At 40.1% G+C, this 19,656-nt stretch overlaps 1 protein-coding gene across 6 annotated transcripts in view; it reads left to right on the top strand.

Annotated features, from left to right (window-relative positions):
* ctnnd2a (catenin (cadherin-associated protein), delta 2a) overlaps positions 1-19,656 on the top strand; it is a 268,642-nt gene that overhangs the window by 195,241 nt on the left and 53,745 nt on the right. For all 6 annotated transcript variants that reach the window (XM_064333165.1, XM_064333164.1, XM_064333163.1 and 3 more), the window contains one exon: positions 11,887-12,070. In XM_064333165.1, the coding sequence (XP_064189235.1) occupies positions 11,887-12,070 (184 nt within the window). The remainder of the gene's footprint in view (positions 1-11,886; positions 12,071-19,656) is intronic.

The following is a 19,656-nucleotide window of genomic DNA, read 5'->3' as shown; positions in this document are numbered from 1 at the left end:
AAACCAGAAGTGATAACCGTCACAATATCTGTGTAGCACATGGAAATCTCATGTCTGTTTGTTCTGCTGACCTTAGCAGACAGTGTGTGCCATTAATGAAATGGATTAGATTATTTTTAAGCAGTCTATGACAGATCACATTCAGCCTCATACACACAAGCACACATACACACTCACACACACACACACATTTACGACTGAGAGCAAAAAGTATTCAGATGGTCCATTGCATCTTCAGGTTGGCATCTTGCCAGCTCTCTGACATGAATATGGAACAGATGAGGCAAAAAACATCCACAAGTGAAACAGATGTCAATATGGCAACAGACAGAGAAATTGAAATATGAATGGAACACGCTACATGCGGGTTGAAACATACATTAAAGTAACAGATTGTAACTTGTAGCAAATTTTCATACGTTTTTGCTCAAGCCAGTAATGACACACACAATAATCTCCTTACTGCAGTTGTGTAAAGCATTTCAGTTGGAGGGGAATGCATGATTATCTTGTCTCAGCTCCTTCTCGGGCTGCGCAAAATGGTGTGCTCCTGGCATCTGTCAACTGGAACAAGGAAGTGATGGTGGCTCGTGCGCAGAACGTTTCATGCTGTGGCCCGGCAATGGACACAGGACGGTGACCACCTTTTACTTCTCTTACTTATTGCAATGAGCCCTCAGACTTATTCAGCTTTAAGAAGAAGTGAAAGATTTCTTTGAGTCCAACAAAATGTTTCATATTACTGATGTTAAAGGATGCAGAAGGAAGATGTTTCTGTTTTTCTGGCAGGGGAATGGGGGTGAAACTCAGTGATATTGTTATCTCATGGGGGCGCTTACATTCACAGACAGGGCTCTTATGACTTTCCAGCTGTTCACAGTGGCATAACGTAATAATGAATGAAAGACTTGATGTGGATCCCCTGGAGCAGATTGTGTGGTTTATAATTATTTTCTTTGTCTGGGCTTTAAAGGGTCCTGAACTATAATGGAAACCGGTTCACAACATAACCAGTTGGCTCGACAAGACTCATGTCCATTCTGCCCTTTTCACCTGCAAATGGACAGCCGGTTGCCGTGGGAGTTCACTCTCAGTAGGTCATCCAGTCCCTGTGGAGTTGCTTCTGTTTTTAGAACAGTGACAGCTATAGATTACATTAGTCAGCTGTGGGACAATTCAGCTATAAAGCTGTCCATGTAGAATATTAATGAACCTGATTTTGTAGGGTAATTGTTTCTCTATATTTTTCCAGCATTGTGTTCCATGTTAAGTTAATGTCATTTGTATGTATTCCTTAATGTGACTTGTGAGGGAACAGTTAGAGTTCTCTAATTCTCTCAGTTAGAAGTCTGAACAATCAGCTCATATTGTTGATTTTATCAAAGAGGTATGCTCACAGTTCTGTAAAAAATCTGTTGCACATCACTGGGGTTAGTACTGGAGTTGCAATGAGAAAAAGATATAGAGTTTCCTCTGCCCTCTTCACTTTGTCTTATAACAACTGGGACTGGTCACTGTGTTGTGGTAACCAGAAAAAAATTGGAAGCAAGCTCCATTATTTATCAATGCCATTTAATAGATATGCAAGTATCCAAATAGGGAGTGGCTTTGAGTTTCCCTCCAAATATTATATGCAATATATGACCAAAAGTATCTGGACACCCCTTGGTCTGGGGCTGTTTTTCATGATTTGGGCTAGGCCCCTTAGTTCCGTTGTAGGAAAATCTTAATGCTGATTCTGTGCTTCCCAGTTTGGGGAAGGCCCTGTCCGGTTTAAGCTTGATAATGCCCCCAGGCACACTGTGAGGTCCATATAGAAATGGTTTTGTAGAGAACAGTGTGGGGGAAATTGACTGGCCTATACAGAGCCCTGACCTCAACCCCATCCAACACCTTTGGGATCAGTTGGAAAGCCAACTGTGACCCAGGCCTAATTGCTCAATCAGTGCCCAACCTCATTAATGCTCATCTGGCTGGATGGAGGAAAATCCCTGCAGCAATGCTCCAACATCTAGGTAAAACCTTCCCAGAGGAGTGGAGGTTGTTATTGTCATGGTTTTGGCTGATACCTCCATTTCTTTTCCTTCCTGCGCCTTTTCTTCAGTTATTACGGCCATTGAGTTGATTGAATTATACACGTGCACATTTCTCTTTACAATTTGCACCTATTGGCGTTCTATTTAAACCCCGAGCAAGCCGATAAGCTTTGCTTCAGTGTCACTTATGTTGCACGAGAGCCGGTAATCTGTCAAGCGAGGTAAAGGTAAAGGTAAAGGTATAGGATTGAGTTGCGGTATTGGATTGTTGTGGCTATAAAATTAGCACAACAGTCTTTAGCTTATTAGGTTGTTGGCAACAAGTTAGTGCCACAATCTCAACTCAGAATTCTTTCTTTAGGGTGTTACCTTTTCAGCCTCGGTTCGAGGTCTGTTTTCTTTGAGTTGCCCCGTTTTCTGCTCCGGCAGTTTTGTTTTATTTTCAGAGTTCATACTCCTTAAGCTTTAGTTTTTTCTTACCCAGTACGTGGGTTGTGTAGAGCTTTTCTTTGGGATACTCTCCCTAAGGAGTATTGTTTTCATTTCCGTATTTTTTCCGCTGTCCTTGTCTCTTGAGACTTTGTGGTTATTCTACCTCTGGTGAATAGCTTAAAGAACCCCCCTGTCCAGTCGCGGTTGGTCTCCCAAAACCCCCACTCCCTCACAGTTATAGCAGCAAAGGATGTATGAACACCATAGTAATGGCCATTATTTTGGATGAAATGTTAGATGTCAGATGTCCATATACTTTTGACCTTGTGGTGTATCTTGGTGCATTGACTTTTTAATCGGATGACCCATATAACAAAATAATTTTCTGCTCCAAATGGTTCTTTGTGTTTGCACATGATGTGAAATATTCCAGGAACTATTTATGTTTTATATGTGGTGTTTTTCTTTAATACAAGACTGTATTATTTTAACATAATTGCAAACAAAACCCAATTAATAATGGCTAGTAATGCATTTCAAGAAGAATTTGTCCTCCTGTTTGTTTTTTGGATACATTACTCTGAGATGTGTGCACATTTAATTGGTGAACTGTGGTAAATAGAAGTAAGCTTGAAAATAACCTTTCTGTGGGGCATCATCATTTTGCAGCCAACACAGCTCTAGTTTTGTGTTTTCCTCTCATTTGGAGCAGCATGCAGTTGCACATACACCATAGAGCAGGCGGCGACACAGTGATTAGCTCATTTGACAGGCAGGCTGTGATTTGAATTCAAATTTGACTGAGAAAAATTCTGCCCAGTATACTGAAGGTTAGGTTTAAAAAAATTGGCTTGTTCAATGTGAGTGCTGAACATTCATTCATATTATGTGATGTAGTCTCATCCCTATGGCATCCCAAAGCCCTTTGCAATTGCTTACCAGGTCAGGCTGCGAAAACCAAGCCAAGTACAACACAGGCAAGGAAAAAGTAATAGGAATAGGAATAGTAATCCGAAGGAACCATTTATGGATCCTGATTTAGGGGCATGACCATCCGCTCCGGGAATATACTGGCCAGCCATATTAAAGTGGTAACAAGAGGATGAGGAGATTTACGCTAAGCAAACAGGCAGTGCACATAGCTTCCAGAAAGGGCCATGGGTGTAGAAGTCAACAGTAATGTGACAATGTATTAAATTTGGCCAGTATTAGGAGCACACAAAATTATAATTCTGGATAATCTTAATGTCATTCAACTTCCTATAAACTGACTGGTCTTTGAAGAATGTGCTGAAATCTCATTTGATTTAATACATACATAATACAACATAATAGTACAATTTAGATGGTCAGTATTCGATGAATTAGCAACTTCATAGCTATTAGCTGCCACATGAGAGGAAACATATCAGCTATATACCCCTAGGTTACTATACCAATACATGACCAAAGTTAAAGAATTAGCTCAAAATATACCATAACCCACTGAATGGTAGGCTTAGCAGTACAAGAGTGGAAAATTAGCCACCTGGTCTGGCAGGGCTGAGAGCAATGATTTTGTGCCAAGTTCAGCAGAGCACTATTACTGCTGTCATGTAGACCTCAGTAATTTCCCCAAGATGGAGGAAGTCCATCGTGAAAGTTGTAGGTTTTATTTCCAGTTTAGTGAGTTATATAACAAGTATGCTACAAAAACAATTTTTCAGATGAAAAAGTTGCAAAGTCAATAAAAAGGCACTTCAAGATATAAAATCCCCTGGCATATTTTGAAAGTCTAGTCACGTGTTTACTGGATGGTGAAGCTTAAGGATGGAACTATCAAGGAAATAGGCTCTGTATTTGTGGCCTGAAGGGAGATTAACATATAAATTAAAAAGCCCTGCTACACAGGGTATTTAGAGTGACTCCTGTCACACATTAATCAGCTGCCCTAAACCCAGACGCTCTCTGACCCAAAGGAATTTCAGCCTTCATTCTCTAATAACTGTGTGAATCAGGGTCTCACTGGGTTTGTCTCTGTGGCAATGCGTGAATTTTCTAGCTGTTTACAAGGGGAGCCAAAATGTCACCAGCTGAAAAAAGATGTACTGTCAGAATATTGCCTCACTACTTAGTAGGCAAAGTACATTATTTGCGTAATGCTGCTTCTTCTGGTGAAGAAAGCCGAAATATGTTATTTGAGTCATATCATCTTTTCCTTTTATATAGCCGCATTCCAGAAATCCTGTTAATACTTTAATGTCAAATAAGGGCCCCCTGTGAAGAAGTCACAGGTACACCTGACTGAAACGGTGTACATACAGTGATCTTTTCTATGCAACAGTTAGTATTGACTTAGCATGCTATAAGCACATATAGTAAGTGTGAATTGGCTCTATGTGCATATTCATGTAGCTCACCCACCAGCTGCATACTTTTTGCTGTAACTGCACAAAAACTGTGCATTATAACAATACGTATTTTTTTTTTCACTTTCACGAATGTGTAACTCTTTAAAAACAACTGGGTTGGGTATAAAAGGAGGGAAGTGTCGTGGGTCGCTCACAGTGGAGGTCCTTCGCCACATCGTCAAAGGGGTGTGGCAGTGCGAGGACTAAGCTGGTGTGACTCACAGCCATAGATAGCAGGTGGGCCTTGAGACCAGATGGAGCATGTGTAGACAGGAAGGAGGCTTGTGAGCAGCAGTAATTCGCTTGAGATGCTGACAAATCCTCTGGCAGATAAAGCGGTTCAGGCTTTTCATTCTTCATTGTCAGAACCATAGTGAACCATGCTTAATAGTGGCAAGTGCCATAAGAAGAGCTTCCAGACCTTTCACGAGCAATCATCCTTTGGTTCCTGTTTGTTATTTCATGAATGAACCATGCATCTCAAAGAGGTATTTGATATTTTCACATCCTGCCACATTGTACTTCATTCACCCAGTTTATTTATTTATTTATTTTTATTTTTTTGCTCTATCGACCGAAAGTTATGTGACGTGGTTACACCCTCCAAATGGAAACCTGAAATAGTGGCCAATCATGAAAGGGAAACATGGGGGTCACCATGACAACCTTCCAGCTGCAGCCCATGTCCTCCGCGCGGAGTCCGTCCCTGGTGCATTTTTTCAGCAGACGAGCCTCTCACAGAGGCTTAATGAGAACGCTCTGTGATTTGATGCCTCCTCCATAGAGTCACACGGCCGCAATCAACCCCTTTCATCTTTCGAAAAAAAAGGACTCTCTTTAGGTTATGGCAAATCAAATGATTATGGGTGATGATTATGGGCTGCTATATGACACGTGTGATTTCATCACGAAGCGTGGAAAATTCCACCAAATAAAGGCTTTACTCAAGCGGTACTAATCATTTTTGTCTGATTTAAAAGCCTGCAAAAATGAACAAAAGATTTGTCATGTTTATGTTGTGTCCTTTGTGTTTTATAGATTACTAGTTTTTTGAAAATTGAATTAATTATTTAATTAATGCTATTTAATTAGCATAGGCTATATATTTTTACAATATATCCTGTATGACTGTGCATTCCTGCATCAAGTGTGCTCACCTTTTTTAAATGATACTCATCTTGAATTTTTGTAGCCATATATTGAATGCTGGAATATTGTTTCAGTATAAAAGTGAACTATATCTCATTTATATTTGATTGTATAGTGCCAAGGTCTGCTACTGCCACAAGTATGTAATCATACATTTGAATTATAGGAATGAAGGTAATATGCAAGACCATTAAGGGTACCATTTATGTAAAAAAAGGGGATATCTGGCCAAGTCAATTGAGGATGAGCTTGCCATAATACATGGTTTTTCCTGTGACTGTAATTTTTCCCGTGATTGTAATCACAAAGAAATTGCTTGCAGAAGCTTTGAATTAAGGGGACACACTTGATGAGAATGTGAAAGTGGCAAGCTGTCAAGGTCATCTTCGTTAGCAGCAATGACTCCTCTCCTGAGTGAGTCATGCAGGGTTTGCTACAGCCCCTCCAGTCTGAGGAGTCGCTCTCTTGTGCGCGGGGGCTGGGGGGTGGTTGAGATTTTGGCTTCAGCTGAGAAAATACTGTTTATTATTTATTCTGTATTCTTTAATGTTTTTGGATCAATAGCTGCACCCTGGAAGTGACACGCAGCAGCGGCCACAGGCAGCAGCCCTCTGCACAGTCTGCAGTTTGGTCATGGCAGTCAGTTTCATCTGTGCAGTAATGTGGCACTTTATACACAGTCTTATGCTCATTCATACACACACACATGTACACACACACACACGCACACACAAACACACACACACATACACACAAACACGCACACACACAAACACGCACACATGCATGCATACACACATATGCATGTACACAAAAACACACATACATACACACAAACACGCACACACACACACACACGCACACAAACACACACACATACACACAAACAACCACACACACACACACACACACACAGCTGTGTGCAACCTTTCAAGCTGGACTTCATTAGTGATGAGGTAGAGGCACCTCATATCACATCTGTGGCTGAACCTAGAAATTGGAAATTGAAGCATGAATCAAAATGAACCACGGTTATTTTGGTTCCGTTGGTGTGCCTGTACCACTTTTTACAATTTAAAAATCTGCTTTAAAGGTTCTGCCTATGGATTCCTAGCCTCCAGCTTTTAAATCATTTACAGAGTTCCTAGGCATACAATGATCCAAATATGTTTCATGCAATTGGATTGGGGTTGGAGTGAAACTTTTTATCAGAAAGCATTATAAGTGGTATCACAGTGACTGCACTGCTAATCAGCACCTTGTATTGCAGGGGCATGTACAATGCCATAGCCAGAGGTGATTGATGTTCCAGAATAAGCCTCTAATGCTCCTTTTATATTATTCCTTGGCATTGTAATGCTAAAATCTCATTAAACTAAAATTATTTTACAACCCTTTTCTATCTGAGAGTTCAGAGTGATTATCTTCATTAAGTTTTTCATTTACTTAGAAATTGCCCTTAGCTATAAATATCTTGAATGGTCCTCTATCTAATAAAACATATCAGCTTATAAGGCATTGATGCACAAGAAAAGTATACAAAGGTTTAGCTATGAATGATTAATATTTAGTACTTTGAGAAGCCATTAGCACGATGCAATGCTAATTTTTAGTTGGTCTGATGCTGCTGCCACATTATTGTGTGGGGGATGAAATCAATACAAAGAAAGTTATACAATATGTGGAAATATATTGTCACTGATTGCGTGGTTGCATTGACAGTTCTAGAAAATATTACGCTTCCACTCCAACGGATTTTTAGTCAGTACTTATTAAAGTCAGCACAGATTTAAGACCTATGCTGTGAAAGAGGTCCCTCCTGGGCCTATGGGTCTGTGTTCAGACGTTCTTTGATCATTCTTAGCCATTCTGACATCTGCTGTAAGTCTGCTCCATGTACTCTAGGTCCAAACAGCAAACAATCACGCTCCATTTGCTTGGATACACATTATTTGTGTTTTCTACTGCTAAGCCTTTTCACGTTGTAATTATTTGCCTCAGCCTTTGGAACTCTGCTAAATGTGTTTCAGTTGAACTCATTTAAAGTCTTTATGTCTGCTCATAAATTGCAGCCAGTGCAGAGAAACTCAGTGGGCACTCAGCACAAGGTTCTCAATCACCTTATTTTTTTGGCTTCAAATGATTCATAAGAAAAAATACTCAACAGCCATCAGGGCCAAGATACCCAGTCTACAACAAATGACAAATGAGACCAAATTCATAATCTCTAAACTTACATATAAATAATATATAAATAAACTTTACACACTCAATGGAGTTCTCTGTACATACTGTCTTTTTTTTCTTTCGGACATCATCTTGATTAGCTAAGATATTTTTTCTCATTTGACACCCTGAGATGTCTAGGCATCATGGGTATTTTCTTTGATCCTTTTGCATTTTGTACATCTGAATGTCTGAAGTCACCGACAGCCTTCATCATGTATAATGCAGCATAGAGCATGTTACTTTCAATGCGGGGGAATGCATGTCTGATATTTATAGGATAAGTGCAAGTGTTTTTTTTTTTCCTCCCCAGCAATTTTAATGCAATTATTCAGTAATTTGTAATTCTGTTCCTGAAGTATAGGAACAGTGATTTTGTATACATTCTGGACAGCCCCCATCCTATCCCCTTTTCTTTGTAGTCCTTTCTTCCTTTACAGACATTACCAGTGCATTTTTTTCCCAAAGATTCATAATATATGCTTCCAGCCAAATTAAAAATAAATGTAAAATAAACAGGAAAAAATCTGGGCCCTAACAAACAGAGCATATCCGCTTATGATCTTGAACAAACAAGCACTCCCATTCCAGAAACACCAGTTTATCTCTGCGCCTTGAAGCTGAGCGTTTCTGCACCCTTGAAGAAATGCAGATAATTAGCATGTCAAGGCTGCCGATGAGATGTGCAGCCGTTGGAAGGATGTCTATAAATAAAAAAGCCATTTTCTCACCAATTTCAGAAATGACATCTGTTCAGCCATCTGACTGCGTGTCTCCCATCCGAGGGGGCAGGGGGGTGGGTTGTGACTTGGGGCTCTGGGGGTCGTAGGCTGCTCGTGAAATATTAAAACCACCTAATGAGATGCAGGCGCCCGACGTGTCCCAAACTTGTGGCAACTGCAGCGCTCGAACGGCGACCGTACGCCGTCCGACAGCTCTGCAGTCACACAAGCCACCCAAACTCCTCTACCATTACCGTGAAGGGAAACATTGCTGTTGACCATTGCGTAACCTGTAAATTAAGCTAAATGATGTTATGTAGTTAGTACAGTTTGTCTTAATTGTGCCTTCTTTTGGTTGGTTTGTTTTTTTTTTGTAAAAAAAAAAATGGCTCTGACTAGAGAAAAGAGCTCTGAGATGGTCTAGTTCAAGCTTTCTCATATTCCAAGCAAATATGTAATATTGGAAGAATGAGTACTGAGATTTAACACCCCACTTTTTCACATTTTGTTGGCAATATAATAAAAGCTAATGGAAGTAGTTAAATGAACTAGCTGTTGCTGGGAATGCAGTTAATTGTAGTGTCAGAAACATTTGTTAAATGGGGTATAATTGCTTTTTGACTGCTTATTGATTGTACACATAAGCCATCCTCTGAATGGTAAATACTTTATTAAGGTTAATATGCTCTGAAAGGCAGTACAACTAGTCTGCTTTGTTAAATTATTTGTTAAACTGTTATTATGCGGGCAGTGTTCAGATGTTAAGATAGAATGGAGGTGCAAACCGAGGTGTCTTTCTTCTTCTCCAGTACGTAGTGATGAGTAAAGGAATGATCCATCAATTAGTAACAGTATACTATTGTGAGGAAAAAAAACATCTTGAATTATTCATACTTTTGATCTTAATAAAAGTGCCCACAAAAAACCAATGTGGGATTCATGAAACAGGCGCAGACCTACATTTTTTAAAATAATTTTTTGTATCCCAGGTGTATCAGGTGAAAAATGCCGATTGCTCATTAAATTTATGTGTGCATCTGTTCATGTGATTAGCATAGAAACACCCTACACTCCCATGAACGGCCTACTGTCTTCAGGGTCGTGTGAAATATAAGCCATTCAGTGTCCTTTGCAAACATATACAGTACGCCCGGTCCCGAAAGATGCAGTCTCTCCCTAAGGCATGGTTAGGGAGGTAAGGGTAATCCACAAGTAGCTAAGCATGCCACTTCTAAGTGTTGGGTTTGACTCTGTGCTTTTGGGTCTTTATACAGTACTTCTGTTAATCAAATAAATTTGTATATGTGTAATATTTGGGATGGTATTTTTGTTTCTTTTATAAATTTAATTTACCTGACCCTCCTGGGAGCACAGCCAATGTTCACATTTGGATATGTTTATTATTTTTCAATATTTGTCAGAGTAAGGTGCTAAGAATTGGTTGTGAAACTTGAAAACAGAGTTTTCACACTCATTCTCAAAAAAGCGATAGCCATCCATAACCTCTAATGAGAGGTGTTCAGTGTATAGAGTGTATATTTTGGCAGTGTTATTTGTTGTTAAATTTTGCAATATTTCATAAAACCATGTTTAGAAAATGTCATAAAGATTGGTAAATTGGTAAATTTAGTGAACACAAAGAATGGAATTTTCTGAAATGCCTTTACCTTGTATTGTACTTTTTTGCCATTCTAATGTCAAACAGCAAGTGTGGATAAATACTGTCTGCAATCAGCTGTATGTGCAGTGTAACAGTACACAGTAGCATTGCGCCTTCAGATAATACAGAGGTTGATCTAGACTGGCTGTATCAATGGATAATTTATTACTATACAGTACTGCATATCTAACGTGTGTCAACTACACAGCTTGCGTGCAAACTGATAATTAGAACATTTTGATTGTGCGAACATTAACAGGTGCATGCTTATAATTTGAGAATACATATTTCTCTGCCTATAAAATGTGTTTGCTCAAAGAGCAAAGCCATTCGTCTCAGACATATGATCTAATGAGCATTTCTTACTAGCTCACATTAAAGTGCAATTTTCAGTTATGCTAATGCATTTGACAAAGTGAAAATTTTGGAAATGTCAAAAAGTGTTCAGTGTGAGGGAAAATGTAGATGCAATCGAGATTGCTTAATAAAGAAAGTATTACCTGGTCAAAGTAGAAATCCTCTTCCTATGCCCAGATCAAATAGGAAAGGAAAACATCACATGCTGAGGACTTTATCATACTACATAACAATGTATACACCCTGATACCAATGTATCATCTGTTTACTCCTTTCTCTTTTTGGGTACCTCTGGTGACCCTGCTGTGCAAATACACAATTCCAGAAGCTTGAACCCTGAGAAACACTTGAAATAATAATGATAATATAATAATAATAATAGCCATTAGAAGTTCATATTTATTTTTTCCATTTGCAGTCAAAAATTGGCTAAAAAAAATGGCAGAACTTGACCTGAACTACTACTATAACTACAGTATGTATAGACATGCATCCCAGCATTTTGCCTCCAACCATGGAACCACCATATCTGATTTTGGGCCAGGAGTTCCCCTGAAATTGTGACCTAGGATCAGATAACTTGAATTCCAGGTGTTATCCACAAGACGTCAGTCAAGATACGCTCATTTCAGTAATCTGTGATAAGAATTAAGGACCACATGAAGAGCTTTATGGCACAAGGGTCTAAGTCTCTATAGCTTGCACCCAAACCAGTGCTTCTCACTTAAAAAGGGACACCTCTGTGGTAATTCATTTAATTGATATGATTAAGGTGTCGGAATTTCTTTATTGCTTAACAAGTGCCTCTAGATAGTACTGTATTGACGTCTAGGTGTTGGAGGGAGGAACTACAGGTTAAAATAGGAATGGAGAAAAGCTCAGAAGCCAGCTGCTCTCTCTCTCTCCCCCTGCAGGCGTGCTGTGGAACCTGTCGTCATGCGACGCGCTGAAGATGCCCATAATTCAGGATGCCCTGGCGGTGCTTACCAACACGGTGATCATCCCCCTCTCTGCCTGGGACGCTTCGCCACACCAGGAGGACCGCAAACTGCAGCTGCACTCCTCGCAAGTTCTGCGCAACGCCACAGGCTGTCTGAGGTCAGTGCACAGGCACCGCGCCCCAAAACACAATACCCCCGCATTCCTGCCGTCATGGCAACCATTACCATGACAGGAAGTGACAGGAGTGAGAAAGGTCAGGATGTGGTCAGGCTTATTTTGTTGCACCAGGCTACCACATAGAAAGCAAGGACCATTGTTGTTTCTGTGTGCAACCTTTGATTATCACAGAAGCTATGCTTGTGAAGCAGTGGGCTAGAAATCATTAATGGTTCTTTGCTTCCTTGCACGTACAATTCTACTTGAAGGGTTTCTACGTGAATGTATTGTACCGCCAGAGGGTAGGAAATAAAAACACGTCAGACCAGTTGGCTTCAAAAAGCAGACGTCTTTTTGTATGAAATTGTCAATATTCTTTACACTTGGCTTGGCATCTCTTGTGCAACTTGACAGCCATCTGTGCAGTGCCCCAATGATGCTGGGAAGCAAATGTATCTTTCGCTGTTTTTTCTTGTACCGTTCTCTCCACTGCTCTCTGTCATTCTCTGATGAAAACAGAACATGACCTCTTCTTTAGAAAAACTGAAAAGACAACATATTAGCTGATACTCTGGTTAGTTTATCCATACTGTTGGTGTTTGAGCAGATGTACCACACAGCTTATTCATTCCAGTCCAACCTTGATAGCAGCCTGTTCATTTTTGATCTGTATGAAAACAACTGTATGGATGAAATCAAAGCATTATTGTACATAAACCTTATATGTAAAAGAACAGTGATTCATTCCAAGCATGTGATTTTATAGCCTGAACAGTGTTAACTACAGGAAAGTACTGAAAACAGGAATGCATGATTCATATAATAATACTTGATGACGTTTATGCGCAATATGAAAATCTTCCACATGATGATTTATGCATATATTCTTTTGCGGTGAGTCCTCTGAAAAATAAGCATGGCAAAAGTAATGATTCTCTTGGGCCAAATATCAGTCTCACTTAAGACTTTATTCTGTCTAGTATCCATAGCAACACAGCACTGCAAAACTGCATTAAATTGGTTGCTGAATAAGGGCAGTACTCAGTCCCTTTGTTGTGTTTAAAACTACTCCAGAGATTTACAAAAGGAATTAAATGCTTTTTATATAATTTCGATCTGGGTATTTCTGTACCTCATTAAAATATTCCTTCATAAATTATATTAGCACTTTTAACAGCATGTCTTTTGTCATTTTTCCATTCAAAAAGACAAGTCTCCCTCTGCCATACAGAATGTCCTGTCTCCTGCTAGGTCTAAATTGAAATCCACCCACTATTTCAGTCTGTAGAAAACTTACAACGTAGATGGTGGTATTTAAACACAATATCTGTTGAAGGGATATTATGTAGTGCCAATGGCCAAAAACTGTTTCAGAGAAGACTAGCAATGTGGCATGAGTTTGAGTGTGCCTTTGACTGGATAAATGGGATTCTTAAAGGTTGTTCGTGTTTGGCGATATCCCCCAGTATTTTTCCTGAATAAATTCAGATTGATTTTTTTTTTTTGGAGCCTTAGCTCTGCAAACAAGGATTGTCAGAATCCAGCGAGGTTTTTCCACCTGAAATATCGACTCTCTCCTGGGCCCATTCACCCATTAGTGTAGCGCATTGCTTTGGTGTGTGCATCTTCTGATGCACATAAAGGGGGAATCAATACACTCAAAACCTCCTCATTGTTTTTTCAATGACACCACAGAGGGTCAGCTTGATCATTAGGCTTGTCCAGCATGTTTGAAAGCTGCAGTCACAGGCATTTAATCGCACTTGTCTCCACAATGCCTTGAGATGCCAAACCCACAAAAGGTGGGGATCAACGAGGACTGAAATGTTGGGATGGGTGAGCATACACTTTATACGAGGGTGAGTACATGGGAGCTGGAAGGTATTCCCGGATTTTTCAAGCTAGGGGACACCCTATATATGTGATTACACGAGCTGGAGGTGGATACCTAATTATACACTCTGGAGAATATGCCGAACCACACCAGCTGACAGACAGATGCCAGGGAAGTTAGGGAGAGTCCACACATTTTCTGAGTCTTCGTGATGAAATGTAAGTTTCAACATTAAAATGAAAAGCTAAACTTGTATTAATTGGATATTTCTAGCTGGAGAATATATTTGAGATCTATATAATGACTATGACATTTCTTTCTTTTAGTGTAGTCTGACTCTTAGCAAAGAAATTACACTTAAAGATGCTCATTAGCTCATACGTCTGATGGACACTTTCCCTTCAAATGTCACATTTATCCTGTAAAATTCCAGGCTTACACCAAATCACACAAAGTACATTGAATTTTAGCAACTAGCCTCTCAACTTAGGTTGAATATTTGTGAGAGAGCATTTTGCCCACACCCTGGACACCGCTGAGAACCAGTGAAGCGGTGTTGTTGGAATTGAACCTTTGCCCAATGGGAGTCTGGTACAGCGATTCTGTAAATCACTTTAGAGAGGTGAAATTCAAACATGCTAAACCATGAGTATCCACAGGGAGGAAAGCCCCTCTAATAGAATGATATTTGCAGAGAGACAGAGCAGAGTTCCACTGGGTGTACAAAAAGACACGACAGCCCTTGTGGCCCTTAAGGAGTTGAAAGAACAAGCTAAGATACACTTATTAGGCCTGTGGGGGGGGGGGGGGCACGTGCAGTGACATTCCCTAAAGTGCAGTTCAAAATAGCAGGAAGTTCCGTGGGGTGACGCACCTTGGTGCATGGCAGTGGAATTGAGTTCCCCCAGGACACCCATATATACTGTCAAGGTTCTGAGTCGTGGAATTTGATTGGTGGATTCTTTTGACAGACACCGGGTGTAATCTTAAAGCTGTGGCAGTCTGGGACAGACAGCCGGAGAGAACAGCAGGGGTTGATAAATGGTATCATCAGTGCTTCACATGGGCAGGAGAGGGACTCCTGAAGGATTCAAGACCTCGTCAGCTGGCCAAGTGTGTCAGCTTCTGTGATCCGCTACCAGATGGTCCTGGCTGGATGATTGCTCTGAAAACTGGATCAGATCTTCCAACAAATGTCCACTCTGATATTGAGAAATAGGGAGACATCAGAGACAGCCAACATGAGGCTGTGAGGTTTTTTCTCTTTTTTTTTTTTTGCTTCGGAAGAGGCAGTTGTGTGTACTGTATCTCTGTGAAATAGACATAAGCCTTTTTCACACATGGAACCCATTACATTGCTGGGTTCAAATATTCAGAGTAGGTAGTCATTTTCCCCATTCACACATGGGTCTTCTGCATGTGTCGAGCCTATTCACACATGACATGACCATTCCAGATAGATTAGGCAAGGTCAGATGTCTACCCTGCAAAGAAATGCAGAACAAATATTAGATTACATTTATTTGTCTTTAAAATAGGTTGATGTTTTGCTGAATAATTGTTTTGACATGTATTGAAGAGTGAGTTTTAAGATAACTTATGGTAATATTTTTTGCCAAAATAGCTTGGTTATATGGACCCAAATAGCTAACATTACATACACAATGGAAGCGTGATTCCTCAGCTGAAAACCAGTGCTTATGCATATGTCACGTCTTATATCTTGTGGCCACGACATATCTAACTGGACTACTCCATGTCATCTGTTCTCTTCCATAATGTTGAGTTATGCAAATCTAAAATGGCTTGGTAGTACAAGATCTCCGTGTTGCTCACTTAGATTAAATATGCATGAAAATGCATTAAAATGAGCAGAGAAATATTTAGGAAATTGATTAAGAAATAAATCTGAAAATACCTGTGAAAATGAATAAAAAATGAACAATAACTAACTTAATAAATGAACTGCACTGACATGTATAATTCTATATTAATTTCCAGATTTACTGATTTATTTTTAGATGATTTTATTTATTCATTTGTATGTACATTTCCAGACATATTAATTTTTTTTTTCTTTTATTATTTTTAGATTAGTTTTATCCATTATATGTGTCCACATTTATATATGCCAGTATTTATTTATTAATTTATTATTGTGGCACTCTTGGTGTTCATATATGCAGAGTTGTTTTCACTAAAATGCAGCAAGAATCATTCTGTTAGTCAAGTTATATAGGTAGCCAGAGCTACCATTGATATTCGGTGCTAGCCAGGTTGCCACATTGGGTAAAAAAAAGAGCGCTAAAACTGGAAGAGCTAGCCGCACAAGATTGTCACAGGAGTGAAGTAATTGCTACACGACAAGCATGTCAGAAGGCAATGATTACAAATGTCAATGGTGTGTCTTACATTGAAAAAGACTAGTTGAGAGGGCAGGTGCAGTAACCTGTTTTGTAAAGAAACTGTGGAAGAAACAACATGTCTTGCATAAGAACTTTGTGTGCTTTATCTGGAAATGTTGCTGCTTTTGTCCACACTAGAGCCAATGGCGAAAGATTTCCATAAATCTTCCTAGGTCCTGACCCAGCAAATTGGAGGAATATCTTACACAGAAACTTGCTCCTGTTCACACATGACACCAGCATGGGACATTGCAGGAACATTTAAGGGCTAAAATGCATGTGTGAAAGGGGCTATAAGGAGGAACAGGGATATTGTACTGTCCTACATCATGATTATACAACCACACTGAATATGGTAAAACAGAGCAAATTAGAATCAGCCCCCAGAGAATGAGATAATGTTGAAAAAATGAAAGACACTGTATGTGATACTGAGCTGGTAACACAGATTCTTTTGTACCAGTTAAGATTATATCCCTCTGTGTGCTACCAAGCTGTAGTGTTATTCTTCATGGCCAGGTCTGTGACACCATAAGGACAGGTAACTGAAGGTAGATAGGGTGCTACAATTTTGGCAGTACGCATGTCTCTACCCCAGCAGCAGTCTCAAATGGTCCCCGCTTATCATCCCAAACAAACACTTTCCCCCCTGTGGTGACACCTCCTCCAGCTCAAGCTATGGCTTTGGAAACCAATGGCTTTGTGACTCATTGGTGAAAGGCAATTGCCACCTAGAGGCCCAAACAGAAACAATTTCATTAAAACAGTAGGGGGAAGAAGAATTATTTATTTTAGAGTGTGGTGTTGCCCTGCTACAAGATGAGGTCATCTCTTTCTTGACAAATGGCAAATTTGACATTATTGCACATATCTCTCCATATTCCAAATTCTCTAACTTCCTAACTTTACCCCATGCAGGGCTCCTTACCCTATACAGGGCTCCACAGGGTGCTGTTTTAAAGTAAAAGAGGGCAAGCAATCCGATCACTAAAAAACATTTGGATGGTATGCTTGACTGAATTCCACGTTAATTGTGTTCAATAAGTAATTAGCTGACAAAGTATACTAATTGATTAGATGGAATTTATTGAGAGTGACAGAAAATAAATTAGATGAATAAGCAATAAAAACCATGAGGCTCATTAAGTACTAACAATTAGCTGTAACCTGCCTGGAAGTTTAAAACAAACCTACAGATCTTTCCTGCAGTTCCTTCCTGTAGTGGGAAGTGCAGGCAGCCTTAAAGGCAGCGCATCATCAGAATTCCGTATGGTAAATCCAATGCAAACACACGCATTGATTTACTGCAAATTTGTACTTTATCCAATGAATAATTGTTTACAATTGGCAGACAGTGTTTTTGGTCGATCAATCGAGAGAGAATATGTGTAAGAGCCAGAATGTGCTTTCTCATCGGATAGCAATTTTTTTTTTATTCTCCTCCGACGCTGTGTTCAAGTCCAAATACTTTATGATGGGTGCCAAATGAAAGCCGTTCACAATTCCGCCTCGTCAGCAGGGGGATACGCTGGCCATTCCACACTAGGGTTTATTAAATAATTTTATCGTTTCGGAATATTGACAAAGAGCTCCCGATTATTGAACAGGCACTGTTAGACCATTGGCACTACATCAAAATGATGGGCAAATAAATCAAGCCGCTACAATATTATAATTGCGGTGCGCTTTTCAGCTTTTGACGTCTGTGCGGCCTCCGATGTTCTGGGAGAAAGGCTGTCTGGGAAGAATAATGAAATCCTTGCTTATGCATGGCCTGTCTATCCCCCTGTTAGATGATGCATTTTACAGTACCCACAAAACAGGATGTCGAGACGTTCTCAGGGGCATTTCTTTTTTTTCCCCATGATTAGAAGTCCAGTGTCTGAATTATTTCATGAAATTGTGAGCTTCCACCATCTTTAATGTGCACAATTCCGCCTGCCAGAAGGAGTCCTGATTAATGGCTGTTTTCCACAGCTCAGAGCTCTCCCCATTTTTATTTGCCTCGGACGGGGGATCTTTGGGACAGGATCCATGAGCGGGCACGCATTTTTAATTGGATGCTGGCGATAGCCTGTACTGCTACAATGGCTCGAACGAGTGAAAGGGGGAGGGGGAGGGGAAAATGTGCTGAGTTATAACAGCTCCCGTTTATGAGAGAGGGTAGCCCTGGAATCCCTTATCTCAGCATGCTAATGTATCTGTTTCATGGGTCGTTAAAGCAGGGGGAGTCTGACTGACTGTTAAATGGCCGGGTGCGGGCGGAGCGGCGTCTGCCTCGCACCCGGCACTCGCAGTGCTCCGCGACGCTGTCATCACACCGCAGCCAACGGAAAACCCACACACAATCTGTGAGCCTTCGCATGGGGCCTGGCAGGAAAGGCCTCTCTCCATACGCGTGGCGTTTAATAAAGCGTCACTTCTCCGATTCCCGTCGAAGAAAGAAGCTGGCTTCCAGCGCACGGGTTTATAAGATGGGGTCACCTGTTTTTGGCCTGCTTATTCCTACGTGGACGGAAGGAATGTGTTGGCATATAGTTTGCTGATACAGTATATTCAATTGCTCATTGAAGTGAATATGTATCCTTGTGCATTAAAAGAAAACCATGCTTTTTAAGAACTCATTGGAAAACCTCCCTGTCCTCTTTAGCTTCAGTAGCTGTAGAAAGGTGATGGCCTTCAGTATCGGTGTCTGCTTATGTTATCTCGTCGCATGGCCGATGTTTTAAACTCTGAAATGCGTGTTAAATTAGTAAACTTAAACCTGTACCCTAGATGTATTATTTAGTAAAAAGGGGTTTTACAGAGTGGACCAATGTGCAATCTGGCAGTGGATTTGTGCCCAGAAGAAGATTTTTTTTCTCCTTTGTTCGAAATGGGATTGCACTGTAATAACCTGTGTTGTATCCCCTGCATCATTAAAGTTGCATGTGGAGAGCTGGCATAACAGAATCTCATCTATTTCAATTCAAATGAGATACCTCTAGGATGTGAATCACCACGCTTTATAATTAATGTTCTCCCTATAACAGTCATGAGTGTTTGCCACAGTGCCCACAAATTTGCCAAAGAGCTTCTCCTCACTCTAAGGAATGCCCGGCTTTCTAACTTGCATCTGGTACTGAATGCACACAACTTCTGAATAATGCTTTCCCGGAGGGCAATATTTTTGAGAAGCTTTTTGTAAATTTTCAACAGAATAAAGACCAGTCATCAGGATGCTTGCGAATTCTAGACCTATTAATTATACATATTTTAAACTGTGATGAAAAGTAACAACAGAGTTGCAGCATACAATATGGCAAATGTATTAATATGGATTAGGGATGCTAATTGCTATTTATTTA

The sequence above is a fragment of the Anguilla rostrata genome, chromosome 4, assembly GCF_018555375.3.
Source record: "Anguilla rostrata isolate EN2019 chromosome 4, ASM1855537v3, whole genome shotgun sequence".
In the NCBI taxonomy this organism is placed as follows: Eukaryota; Metazoa; Chordata; class Actinopteri; order Anguilliformes; family Anguillidae; genus Anguilla; species Anguilla rostrata.
This window is presented reverse-complemented; position numbering and strand designations above follow the sequence as displayed.